At 40.9% G+C, this 14,625-nt stretch overlaps 1 protein-coding gene across 4 annotated transcripts in view; it reads right to left on the bottom strand.

The window, feature by feature from the left end:
* Positions 1-14,625, bottom strand: part of OSBPL1A (oxysterol binding protein like 1A) — a 231,032-nt gene that overhangs the window by 69,310 nt on the left and 147,097 nt on the right. For all 4 annotated transcript variants that reach the window (XM_023207765.2, XM_026456023.2, XM_023207766.1 and 1 more), the window contains one exon: positions 8,486-8,648. In XM_023207765.2, coding sequence (XP_023063533.1) covers positions 8,486-8,648 — 163 coding nt within the window. The remainder of the gene's footprint in view (positions 1-8,485; positions 8,649-14,625) is intronic.

Raw genomic sequence — 14,625 nt, 5'->3', positions numbered from 1 at the left:
CGCCCAGTCTGGAGTGCAGTGGCGTGATCTCAGTTCAGTGCAACCTCCGCCTCCTGGATTCAAGCAATTCTCCTGCTTCAGCCTTGCTAGTAGCTGGGATTACAGACACCCATCACCACGCCCAGCATTTCTGTATTTTAGTAGAGACAGGGTTTCCCCACGTTGGCCAGGCTGGTCTTGAACTATGGATCTCAAGTGATCTACCCACTTTGGCCTCTCAAAAGTGCTGGGATTACAGGTGTGAGCCACTGTACCTGCTCTCAGATCTTTAAAGTTCTGTCCATGTTAGAACTCAGAATTATTTTAAACACATTCAGAATGAACACAGGCTCCTTTCTCATCAAAATAGAATGGAAGCCAATGAACGGCTATCACTGGGTTATGGTGACTTTAACTTTACTCTAGAATTAAGAAGATCCTGACCGCTATGTTCTTTTTTTTAAGTAAGTGAGAGAACTTTCCAAGACTTAATTTGTTAATTTTTCCTACTATTAAAAGGCTGAAAGAAGAGGCCATAAACTTCACAATATAAACATGCCAACAATTCTTTTTTTTTTTTTTTTTTTTTTGAGATATGGAGTCTAGCTCTGTCACCCAGGCTGGAGTGCTGTGGCCGGATCTCAGCTCACTGCAAGCTCCGCCTCCCGGGTTCACGCCATTCTCCTGCCTCAGCCTCCCGGGTAGCTGGGACTACAGGCGCCGCCACCTCGCCCAGCTAGTTTTTTGTACTTTTTAGTAGAGACGGGGTTTCACGGTGTTAGCCAGGATGGTCTCGATCTCTTGACCTCGTGATCCCCCGGTCTCGGCCTCCCAAAGTGCTGGGATTACAGGCTTGAGCCACCGCGCCCGGCGCCAACAATTCTTGTAAGTTATCCTGATAAGCACTTTCTCATCCTGACCTTTGGAAACCAGCCTAAGAACAAATAGTACACAAAGCAGCAAGATGGGGAAGAACTGTGGATAACGTCCAAGTAACCTTTCCTCCTGTTACTGAAGGTAACAGAAAACAGCCAGGAAACACACACATGCTTAATTTAATATCTTTATTGTTTAGTTTCCCACGTACCAGGCATGTTCTGAAAATGGCCAAAGCAACCCAAGGTACAGCTTAAAATATCAGTGCCAAATTTTTATTTAGCCTTGAGGTACAACTGCATAAGCTTAGAAATAGCATAGTAAATATGAAGAACACGAAGAAAGTAAACACAACCTAACACATTTAAGGTGAATCATAAACCGAAAACCAGGATGAGTCCAGAGGGGGCTGCCAAGAGACTGCTACAATAATTTACCAAGGAAGTGACAAAAGCTTGAAACAGATTCTTGGCAGCAAGCAACAAGAGTTGGAGACGTTCTAGACAGATCCTCTCTGAATGATGTCCAAGGTCAAAATTAGCCAAATGGTAGGGTATTGCTTGTGACAGAGTTTCTTAAAAGTACCGGCTTGTCCCCAAGCAACTAAATCTACTACTGTTTTCTACAACTTGCAAAATCTGCACATGTAACTGAAGATGAGGAGTCGCACAAACCATAGTGTGTGGGCTACTGGAAATCTTACGTGGATCTATTTTGGGCTACCAAATCCAGAGCTTCCCAATTTGTCTTGTTTCTCAACACTATTTTTAGGAAGGTCACATTATGCATGAACTCTACAAAGAAAACAATTCTAGAACTAAAGGCCAGTTGCAGAACAATCCATAGTTAGAAAACAAAGTATTTTCATGTGACTTCGAGGTAGTAAGTCAACATTTATTAAGTACCTACCACACATCAGGTAAAGTGCAAGTTGAGGAAGCAGTTTGGAAAGATGAATGAGATATGGCTGGTGCCCTCCAAGTGTTCAAGATTTAAAAGATGTACTCTTATGACTGCTGAGAAATGCTAAAACTGGTTTCAATTTCATGATATAACTATCTATTGGTTTTGCCCATCTACACTATTGGATTTTATGCATTATTCATGCACATTTCAACCAAAATAGCATTAAGGGGAAAGCTTAGCAAGAAAGTCTTTCTGGAGCAACTGCTCTCAACATGTTTCTAAAAAGGAAAATGAACACACACCAAGAAAAATAATGCATTCTGAACTTACAGTATTCAAAGAGCCAGAATTTTCCGTGAAACTGCTCTCAGACTAGTATTAAAGAACAACCACCATGAAATTAGTTATTTAACCAGTAATAAGTGTTTAAAAAACAACTCCTTAGAAGATCATTAGAGATTCCTTAAATCGTGTACCTTTAGTTTTCTCTCCTTTAACTACTTTTCATCTGCCCCCTCCCTGGTAGCAAGTATCCTATCTCCAACTTGATTGTAAGCCCCTTGGGAACAAACATCATTTTCTAATATTAATACTATTTCATCCCTCCTTCCTCCTTTGCTGCCCATCCCTACTCTTCCCTACAGAATCCAAAGTGGTGAATATAGATGCATAAAATGACCATGCGTTCCTAATTATCTTAGGCTCATTACTGAATACCAATATATTTTTAGGGAGGACAGAAATGTCAATGACATTTCTTCAACAACCTGCATTCGACAAGCATTTAGAGAACTGATTCTGTGCTACACACTTCAGGGATGTAAACAGATATGGTCCCTATTATCTCTCTCTCTCTCTTTCTGAGATAGAGTCTCTCTCTGTTGCTCAGGATGAAGTCCAATGGCATGATCTTGGCTCACTGCAACCTCTGCCTCCCAGGTTCAAGCTATTTTCCTGCCTCAGCCTCCCAGGTAGCTGGGATTACAAGCATGTGCCACCATGCCTGGATAGAATCTTTTGTATTTTTAGTAGAAACAGGGTTTCACAATGTTAACCAGGCTGGTCTCGAGCTCCTGACCTCAAGTGATCCACCCGCCTTGGCCTCCCAAAGTGCTGGAATTACAGGTGTGAGCCTCTGCGGGGTCCTATTATCTTAGAGACAAAACGCAAGGAGGCTATAAAAGACGCATAAACTGAAGGAAACACAAAAGAAGAAAGTAATTCTGCCTGGAGGAGTCAGGAAAGGCTACCAGGAGAAGAGATATTTGAGAGCCTTGGTAGACAAAGTCGCATAAAGAAAAAGCAACACTGATAAGATAGAAATATATACCTAAGAACCACTTTCTTCTTCTATAAAGTATTTCTATAACCTTATTTGCAGAATGGTTTATCCACAGTGATTTCTCATGAAATCTTTTTGTTTCAATGTGCATGAATGTCTAGCCCTTTTCCCAGGAAGTGCTCCCTTACAGCTATATCCGAAATTTCTCTTGACATAACCACTTCATTCCTTAAACACACCCACTCCCATACCCACACACAATGAGGACAAAATGTGATGCTTCATTAAATTTATCTCCTTTTAAATAAGTTTACACCACAGAATTTAATCACATTGTGGGAAAAAAAATCTGTGTGCTTTAGCGAGCTTTATGAAATGTTTCATCACTGAGCGTACTGGAAAAATAATTTTCTCAAGCAATCCCGGGGGGATCCCAGGGGGCTGGAAAAATTCTTATCCTACACTGCTGGCTCTGCATCAAGGCTTGCTTCACCCACCGTATGAGTAGATTTCCATTGATCTTGCTTATCTGAAAAAGCTTAAAGGGATATGAGAAAGGGAAACAGGAAACCACATGGACTTTAGATCTAATGAAGTTATCCCTTTATTTTAAAGTAACACGAGTTAACAACTTTTTAAAAGATTAAACATTTAGTGAAAATATTTTTTAAATCTTTTAAGAAAAATAACTTGAAAAATCTTCTTTTTTTCATACCTTCTCAATATCAGGATAGGCTTGATTTGATCTATTGTCATGATTTAGGGGTTAAAATTAAGCTTCAAATGAAGTGGAGGTTTGTATACTTTTCCTTGCTCTTATCTAACTGTGCATTCAACTGCCTGGCATCACTACTGCCTCTGAGGCCTGGAGGAGGCACTGGTGTAGTAAGTGGAGGGAACAAGGGGACAAGATGAGTGTGAAGAGGTAGTAGGGGCTGGACCATGTCGAGAGCCTTGGCGGTCCATGAAGCATCTGAGTTTCATTTTCAGTGCAATGAGAAACCGCTGCAGAATTTAGGTGAAGGAATGTGATGATATGATTGGCAACAAGGGATCACTATGGATGGTGTGTACAGGATGAACTTCAGCAGGCCAAGGCTGGGAGCACTAAGATGAGTTAAGAGGCTAGACAAAAGGAGGTGCAATGCGGGTGACGATAATGAGAGCTAACATCTGCCAGCCCCTTAGGGTGTCTGGCACTGTTTTAAGTACACTACAGATATGTATTAGTTAATTCTTTGCAATGATCCTATGATCCATTTGCAGATGAAGAAATGAGGCATAGGAAAGTGAAGTAACTTTCCCAAGGGTAGGGGAAGTGGTAGAGCTTTGACTTATCAAGAGCCTTCAGCTTGAGTACCTACACTTTTAACCGCTACCCTCCATTAGTGAAACATAGATGAATTCAAGATATGATTTGAAGGCAGAATGGCCAGGCCTTGATTCTATGTCTCACAGGAATGTCACGAATCACTCCTAGTTTCTGGCTTTAGGAGATGAAAGAGGTGCCATTTACAACAATGAGGCCAACTCAAGGAGAAATAGGATCTGGGAGGAAGAGCAAGCATTCGTTTCTTTGTACATAGCTGAATACGTTAAGTCTCTAGCAAGAGATCATGGTTGGAGATATAAATTTGGGGACTGTGGCAGTCAGGACAAGGGCTTCCCCAAGACGTCCATGTTCTAATCTCTGGAATCTGTGAATATGTTACCTTTCATAATAAAAGGGACTCTGCAGATATGATTAAGTTACGTATATTGAGATGGGGAGATTATACTGGATCATCTGAGTAGGTCCAACGTAATGCCACGGGTCTTTATAAAAGGGAAGGAGCAGAGCCAGAGTCACAGGCAGTCAGAGAGAGACTGGAAGATATCCCACTGGCAGCTTTCCAGATGGAGGATGGGGCCTTGACCCAAGGAACGCACGCAGGTCCCTAGAAGCTAGAAAAGGCAAGGAAACAGTCTCTCCTAGAGCCTTTAGAAGAAACACAGCCCTGCAGACACCTTGATGTTGGAACTTCTGACCTCCAAACTGTAACAGAATATATTTGCATAATCTACTAAGCCACTACGTTTGTGGTGATCTATTGTAGTAGCAATAGCAGACTAATACAGGAATTTTAAGTTAGTATTTAAAGTTATAAAATATTGAAAGTGTAGGTGAAGGAAGCAATAACTAAACAAAAGTCTCCTTGAGAAGTCACAAGGAGACGGGTATCAGAACAAATGAGGAAGAGATGGCCTTAATGAGTGGGAACCATGTGTTCTCTTGTAAGAGAGTGAAGGAAGAAATGGGGACAGAGGCTGGTGTGTAGAGACTAGAGCGGGAAGATGAAGTCATTCCCACATGATGGCTTTGATGATTTCAATGAATTGGGTGGCTAGGTCAACAGCAGGTCAGCACTTGACAGGGCATCTGACTCTTCATTTTAATGCAGTTTCTACACTGTACCAAATTATTGCAAGATTTTTAGTAGGAAATAGTAGGAGCAGCCACAGAAGGGCTACTATTTTCATGTAAATGTAACAAAACTCAGGTGTGCTACTGAAGGCAAGGAGGAGAAAATGCTTGGCACCTGACCTTCGCTCCATTTGCTATGGTCATGGCAGGATGTGCAGCTGAGCCCAGGCACTCGGACTGAACCTCAGGATCCTTCTCAACACAGCAATCCACAAAGCAGCAGATACTGCAAAACAATCTGAACTGGCACTTGAGATGAAATGTACTTGCCAATTCTGATCTAGGGACGATGGTTCTTTTTCTCTCTTCCTCCCAGAGGAGGTGACTATTAAAATATTACTGAGAAACAGAAAGATAGTGGCTGCCAGACGTCTATCAAGAAGAGAAGGATTAAGGAAACTGTGGCATAATTATATCATGGACTTTCATGCAACCTTGAAAAAGAATGAGCTAGAGCTTATAACACTGACAGGAAAGATTTCTTTTTTTTTTTTTTTTTTTTTTTGAGGTGGAGTCTCGCTCTGTCACCCGGACTGGAGTGCAGTGGCCAGATCTCAGCTCACTGCAAGCTCCACCTCCCGGGTTTACACCATTCTCCTGCCTCAGCCTCCCGAGTAGCTGGGACTACAGGCGCCCGCCACCTTGCCCGGCTAGTTTTTTGTGTTTTTAGTAGAGACGAGGTTTCACCGTGTTAGCCAGGGTGGTCTTGATCTCCTGACCTCGTGATCCGCCCATCTCGGCCTCCCAAAGTGCTGGGATTACAGGCTTGAGCCACCGCGCCCGGCCGACAGGAAAGATTTCTAAGACAAGTTGTCAGGAAAAAGCAAGTCCAGGGCAATTACACCGCTCCTTCCATTCATGACTTAAAAAAAAAAAAAAAAAAAAAAAATCTATATACACACAAACACATATATATGTGATGCTCAAAAAAGGTCTGTAGGAGAGTATATCCGGCTGTTAATCAGAACCTCTGAGGAAAAAGAGTGCACGATTAATTGGGATAAGGGGTGAAGAGAATTTCACTGGGTTCTCACATACTTCTATATTGAATTATTTAGAACAAACATGGGGTTCTTAAAAAAATTTTTTTAAAGGTTTTTTTGTTTGTTTGAGACAGGGTCTCATTCTGTGGCCCCCAGGCTGGAGTGCAATGGCATGATGACATCTCACTGGAACCTCTACTTCCTGGGCTTAAGCGATCCTCTCACCTCAGCCTACTGAGTAGCTGGGATTACACGCATGCACCACCACACATGGCTAATTTTTGTATTTTTAGTAGAGACAGGGTTTCGCCATGTTGCCCAGGCTGGTCTCGAACTTCTGGGCTCAAGATATCCTCCCACCTTGGCCTCCCAAAGTGCTAGGATTACAGGTGCTCAGCCACCACCCCTGGCCATAAAGTTTTATTTTTAAAAAGGAATATATAAGATGAGCAACTGAAGTATCTGGGCTCTTTTCTATTCCAAGCCGTATGCATTTAAACCTAGAATCCCTCTTGCAATTTTCCTTTTTGGATGCTCCCCATAGAGGAAGCACCGCTGGACTGGCCTCAGGGTAGACGTGTAATAAACGTCAGCAGTCTTAAGTATCACTCATTCTCCCTCCGACCTCCCTCAGACAGGCTAAAAATACTTTCCTTGCCTTGTCACTCATTCCATCAATCTCAAATCCTACCTTCTCTTCCCAACACGAGTCAGTCTGTTCACAAATCCCACATTTAATTGTATTTAATTGACAGCCCATCATCATTATAATCTTATTTGTTCAATTGTTCCCAAATCTAGCTATGAAAATTACTTCTTCCCTTTACTTCTAGCAAACCTCTGTTAATGTTCCTATTTGTCTTAATCAATTAATCACTTCCCCGTCAATCTACATTCTATCAACATCATTTTCCATGTCCTGTATTATACCATTTTCTTTAACTTCCTTAACCTAATCTTCAGTCCTCATCTCTACCTCTCACCATTCTTTCTCTCTTTCATTTCCTATTATGAATTTGATCCTTCACTTCCAATACTCCAAGATTTCTTGTGTCTGTGATCAAGTGTTGTGAAACTCAGTAACTGTAAATGCTCACCTATTACATACGCATTTCATTTTCTCCCATACAACAATTAATTTTTCTCAGTCCCACTGATCTCCAACCACCCTTTCCATGTTCCTTTCCCTTCTCCCACCCACACCTGCCTCAAAAAATTTGAAAGTAAATTCCAAAAAGGTCAAAACTATTTAGCAGTATCTCCTCTCATCCTCAAATCTCCATGTGCATTCCCCATTTTTTAGCATTGACTACCACCAGGCACTGTTTAACCACTATCTAAACAGAGAAACTCATTTACTCATCACACGACCTGCTGAAATGGACACGATAATTATCCCATTTTAAGTATGCGGAAACTATGAACAGAGGGGTCATGGAACATGCCCCAGGTCACACAGCTGGTTACTGACAGAAGCTCTGGAGTCCATGCTCCTTGCAGAAATGCTATGCCGCCCTTTAGCGTGTGTTTCTGAGGCAAAGTTAAACACCCCCTCTTCTCTGCTCCAGACACATGATAGTCTCACCTCTACTGTGGCACTCAGCATACTGTGCTATCACCAAGCCCTTGTGCTTGGTTACCTGTATGCTTTATATAAAGACCCCTTTGAAGACAGAAACTGTCTGTCTCTCCTTACAATATGTGCTAATGCCTGGTACTAGGAAATGGTCACCCAGTAAAGAACAAATCAAATGCGGGCAGTTTTAACAGCATTCTAACCCTAGCCTAGAATACATCTTCAGTATAGGCAGACTGTGATGAATCTCATTCCAAACTTTCAGACTCCAGCCTTAATAACATGACACACAAAAAATCTGGGGAGCTATACTGATACACAGCTATCTGTTTACTCCAGGAAACTCAAGGGGACACTGCTCATTTAGGTGGTGGACTCTTAAATCACCAACAAGGAAGAGGGAAGGATCCCAGAGTTACCTGACAGCGCATCATAGAACTCGTCCTCGCTAAGGATGCTGGCAGGTGGAGAGCCTTTCACCAGAGACTGCTCTAATTCATGATGCTCAGTGGCCAGCGTCTCCAGTGCTTCTGACAAGATTTTGTTTTTTTCTTGCTCTTGTTCCAATTTAAAATTCTTCACCTAGGAGAAAACAGATACATAAAAAAGACTTCAGAGTGACAGGAGACACAGACTTACTCAGAGGATGTGAAAATTAATTGCTTTTGATCCAGTTCAATTGCAACATCGGAAACGAAAACAGTCATGTCGCATGCACATGGATGAATGAGCAAAATTATTAAACTAATTTTGTTCTTCCCATGGGGCCTTTTCTCACAACAGCTTAGCTAATGAAAATAGATTAAGAACTAGCAAACAAATTCAGCTCAAATGATCAGGATCCTGGTATAAGAACATCAGTCAATTCAGAAATCATATAAATTTTTTTTAAACATAAAGAATCTCTCTCTCAACATTAAGTACACAGTTAATAAAAACAGTTTCAGTAAGTCTTTGAAGAAAAATTTTAAAAAATTCTAAATATTAAAAAGCAAACTACATCAAAGTATAAAATAGAATCCCTCAGTTTACTCCCAAAATAGTTGGTAATAGTTGGTATATCAAATGAAGGAAAACAGGTTGCGTGGTAATGACTATAAACATTCTATTTTTCATTTTTCTCTTTCTCTTTCTTTCTTTTTTTTTTTTTTTTTTGAGAATGAGCCTCATTTTGTCACCTAAGCTGGAGTGCAGTGGTACGATCTCAACTCTGCAACCTCCAGCTCTTGGGTTCAAGCTATCCTCCTGCCTCTGCCTCCTGAGTAGCTGTGATTACAGGTGTGCATCACCACACCTGGCTAATTTTTGTATTTTTAGTAGAGACAAGGTTTCACCATGTTGACCAGGCCAGTCTTGAACTCACGACCTCAAGTGATCTGCCCGCCTTGGCCTCCCAAAGTGCTGGGATTACAGGCGTGAGCCACCATGGCTGGCCTATTTTTCATTTTCCAATTCCATATTTTGGTTTCAACTCCACATTTTACTTTTAACTTAGTATACTAAAAAAATCAAAAAGATTATCAAAAAGGCAAAGCCTGGTTTGATTTTTTACTGTTTGAAGTTACAATCTATTCCTCCTATCTAATGCAAGAGCATCTGAATCTTTGTGGTTGACCAAAACCCTCTAGAATTCAAGTCACCTAATCCTTAAAATATAGTATGTACTGGATTTGATAGGGACAGTTTTGCTTATTTTCTTATCAGTAGTCTGGAAATCACTACTATTCCTTAATCTTGCTGGATTTCCAGAGCCAATGTGCACTATAGACAAACAGGAGGCAGAAAAGCAGGGATCCACTGGTAGGTAGCAGCAGCATCTTCTCAGAAGTCTTTTGTTCCTTAGTTTCCTGTCCTATAAAATAAGAGGTTTCTGCTATCACCTATTAATCTAATTAGAAGTCTTCAATTCAGTGGTCTTCAAACTACTTTTTTTTCTACTTAACAGCAGAACCTATTTCTCAACTGTAATCCCAGCATATAAAATAGATGTTTTCGAAAGCAGTTGTGCACTGGGTGACATCGAATGGAGCAGAAGCGCCACTCCTTTGACTCTGCTGTGTTCCATTGGTCTATGTATCTGTTTTGGTATCAGTACCATGTGTTTTTCAAACTTGGGATACCACCTGGGTTTGGGCCTTAGAGGGGACCGCTGGGAGGGGAGGGGAAAGTCAAAGGAGTAAAACAGCATGGTACTGGTACCAAAACAGAGATATAGATCAATGGAACAGAACAGAGCCCTCAGAAATAATGCCACACATCTACCACCATCTGATATTTGACAAACCTGACAAAAACAAGCAATGGGGAAAGGATTCCCTATTTAATAAATGGTGTTGGGACAACTGGTTAGCCATATGCAGAAAACTGAAACTGGACCCCTTCCTTACACTTTATATAAAAATTAACTCAAGATGGATTAAAGACTTAAACGTAAGACCTAAAACCATAAAATTCTAGAAGAAAACCAAGGCAATACCGTTCAGGACACAGGCATGGGCAAAGACTTCATGATTAAAACACCAAAAGCAACGGCAACAAAAGTCAAAATTGACAAATGGGATCTAATTAAACTAAAGAGCTTCTGCACAGCAGAAGAAACTATCATCAGAGTGAACGGGCAACCTACAGAACAGGAGAAAATTTTTTGCAATCTATCCATCTGACAAAGGGCTAATATCCAGAATCTACAGGAACTTAAACAAATTTACAAGAATAAAACAACTCCATCAAAAAGTGGGCAAAGGATATGAAGAGACACTTCTCAAAAGAAGACATCTATGCGGCCAAAAACATGAAAAAAAGCTCATTATCACTGGTCGTTAGAGAAATGCAAATCAAAACCACAATGAGATACCATACCAGTTAGAATGGCGATAATTAAAGAAAACAACAGATGCTGAAGAGGATATGGGGAAATAGGAATGCTTTTCTCTGTTGGTGGGAGGGTAAATTAGTTCAACCATTGTGGAAGACAGCGTGGTGATTCCTCAGTGATCTAGAACCAAAAATACCATTTGACCCAGCAATCTCATACTGACTATATACCCAAAGGAGTATAAATCATTCTCCTATAAAGACACATGCACACGTATGTTTACTGCAGCAATATTCACAATAGCGAAGACTTGGAACCAACCCAAATGCCCACCAATGATAGACTGGATTAAGAAAATGTGGCACATATACATCATGGAATACTATGCAGCCATAAAAAAGATTGAGTTCATATCCTTTGCAGGGACATGGATGAAGCTGGAAATTATCATTCTCAGCAAATTAACACAGGAACAGAAAACCAAACACTGCATGTTCTCACTCATAAGTGGGAGTTGAACAATGAGAACATACGGACACAGAGAGGGGAACATCACACACTGGGGCCTGTTGGGGGGTGGGGGGCTAGGGGAGGGAGAGCATTAGAAGAAATACCTAATGCAGATGATGGGCTGACGGTGCAGGAAACCACCATGGCACATGTATACCTATGTAACAAACCTGCATGTTCTGCACATATATCTCAGAACTTCAAGTATAGTTAAAAAAAAAAAAAAAAAAAAAAAGATTCAGTTAGGAAAAAAAGAAAAGAAAAGCACTGGATGGAGGGACATCCAAAACTTCCCCTAGGTCAAACTTTCCATCTCGAGGTTTTGGGAACTGTGGCCCCTCTCACAAATCCTGCATTACTCACTGCAAAATCTAACCCTTTTACCTCTTGACACTCCTTCTCCCATGCTCTTCCCCATGGCCCCCAAGGATGAAGGCTCTTCTGTTCTGGGGCCCTGAGTTCCCGCCAGTTGCACATCAGGTACAACACTCTAAGGTCCTAAAATACAGTTTTACTGAAATGTTAAGTTCACGGTGGAAACAGGGTTAAACCAAAGTTCCAGTCCTCAGGCACTTAAGTGTTTATCAATACAGCAGGCAGATTATTATTATTACAGCTGTGATAATGAAATAAAAATTGCAATAAATGGTAAGCAATCAAGATCAGAAGAGACATGAAAAGCTGAAAAACAAATTACTTTTGTAATTACAATTTTTAGAAAATCTGAAAAATACTTGCGAATATTCCTATAATCTAAATTGTATCTCCAGAAGAGTACGAAATGAGCATACTAAAGCTAGAGTCAACTCAAAAAAAAATAAAAATAAAAAAGCTGTCCTACCTCCATCAGATGGGTTAAACAACTCATTTCTCTATTACGTAAACAAGGACTACGCGCGGCAGGCAGATCACTTGAAGTCAGGAGTTCGAGACCAGCCTGGCCAACACAGTGAAACCCCGTCTCTACTGAAAATACACAATTAGCCGGGCGCAGTGGCAGGAGACTGTAATCTCAACTACAGAAGGCTGAGGCAGAAGAATCGCTTGAACCCGGAGGTGGAGGTTGCAGTGAGCTGAGATCATGCCACTGCACTCCACCCTGAGCAACAGAGCAAGATTCCATCTCAAAAACATAAAAAATAAAAAATAAGGACTACAAAACCGAGCAATGTCCAAAATGATCCTTTCTTTGAAAAGATCTCTCAGCACTGTTATATTTGTAGATTCTAAAATCAACACTGCAAGAAAATCCAGATTCTTCACCCCTGCCAACCCATCTTTCACCTTTTTAGCTTTTCCAATATCAAAATGTAAATGTGTTGTTCACACAGTATCTTTAAATATAAGAATTAACTAAAGTATCCTATTTAACGAGTACATACATTTTAATATCTAAATTCACCCAGATTTCAGCAAGGTAGCGAGATAAATGACAGAGGCCCATAAATATCCAGTCCCCTCAAAAAAATCTTATTCAAAATACAATCTATCCTTTACCCACCTAAAAGAATCATCACTTTGCTGCTGCCACATTCACATCTGTTCTCACTTGTTCTCAAGAGAGAGTAAAAGGAGTTGCAAACAGGAGAGGAAGAGACTAAGGCTCTAACCACATTCTATTTCTTACTTTGTTTTCATCTTTCAATTGATCTGCGTGTACTTTTATTAGTTTCAAGCCTAACAGGATTTTCTGCACTGAAGATACCTTCTTATAAAATAGCCACAAAATGGCAATTTCTCCCATCACGTAAGTGATATATATGAGAGAGTAACTAACATCACAGAAAATGCACTGGTAATGAGCTTTCTTGTTACTTTAGAGAAACATCTGAAAGCATGCTTAAGTGCCATTAGTACTTTTTGGTCAGAAGGATCCCTGAAACGATGTAATTCCAGATCCTCTACAATCTCAACATTTCAGAACACCTAGGGGAAATCCTGCATTATTGGTGTAGAACTGCTAATAAAGATATGCAAAGTGCAACTTCATAAAACATTCACCTTACTTTTGAACTGTTTCCAAATTCTTAGTTGCAAGCTTAGAAACTATGTTGTAACAGAAATAGTGCCTTTTGCGCAATCTCTTAATGTCTTTGTAATTCCAGGCACAATGCTTCACTTATATTACGTATCAATATGTGAATATTGATTACTAGATTTTTAAAATTCTCAAACTATAATAATCATCCTAGTTATTACTAAAAGAATAAAAAACTTCCTTCACAGAACTAGTGGGTCCCAACAGATGTGTTTATAATTATTAGATTATAATTGTTTATGTGTTTATACATTAGAACTTTTCTAGAATAAGGCTGACATTTTACCTTTCAAATTCGCATATGGAATATACACCCTCAGTCCAATGACTTTCCTATGACAAAAATCAACATACATTCAAGTGAACAAAAATGTTGCACTTTTTATTAAGAAAAGCCTGGCCGGGCGCGGTGGCTCAAGCCTGTAATCCCAGCACTTTGGGAGGCCGAGACGGGCAGATCACGAGGTCAGGAGATCGAGACCATCCTGGCTAACACAGTGAAACCCCGTCTCTACTAAAAATACAAAAAACTAGCCGGGCGAGGTGGCGGGCGCCTGTAGTCCCAGCTACCCGGGAGGCTGAGGCGGGAGAATGGCGTAAACCCGGGAGGCAGAGCTTGCAGTGAGCTGAGATCCGGCCACTGCACTCCAGCCTGGGCGACAGAGCAAGACTCCGTCTCAAAAAAAAAAAAAAGAAAAGCCTAAGGACTGAACCACCATATGCTTAACAGTAAACATACGCACTGATCTGTGTCTGTAGCCCCTTAAAGTACAAATGTAAGGCTTTCCAGTAATCTGTCTCCTCAAACCACTTCAGTATGGCAGTCTCTCATTTCACTCTCTTTCAGGCCGGAAGGCAAAATCCATAGTGACTACTTCCAAGTGAATGGGCGCCAGCAAGAGAATGCAGAGTTTTGAAAACAGTCTTGTGCTAGCCAGCTACGACACATTCATCTACACTCTCCTTCTAGAAAGTGCCCCGTTACTCACCTGTGTTTCACAGGGGTTACCTAAGGCACAGTTATTCAATCTGGCAAAGACACAGCACTAAGTGGGGAATACGTGATTAGTATTCACAGAACACTGCACGTAATCAGCCAGTTATAAGATGGGTACAATTATGGCCTTGACAGCCAGTCTTTCCATCGGCCACACTCTGGTCAGTTCAACAGGATGAGCCTTACTCTTTCCTCTTTG

This window comes from Piliocolobus tephrosceles, chromosome 18 (genome assembly GCF_002776525.5).
Source record: "Piliocolobus tephrosceles isolate RC106 chromosome 18, ASM277652v3, whole genome shotgun sequence".
Taxonomy (NCBI): Eukaryota; Metazoa; Chordata; class Mammalia; order Primates; family Cercopithecidae; genus Piliocolobus; species Piliocolobus tephrosceles.
This window is presented reverse-complemented; position numbering and strand designations above follow the sequence as displayed.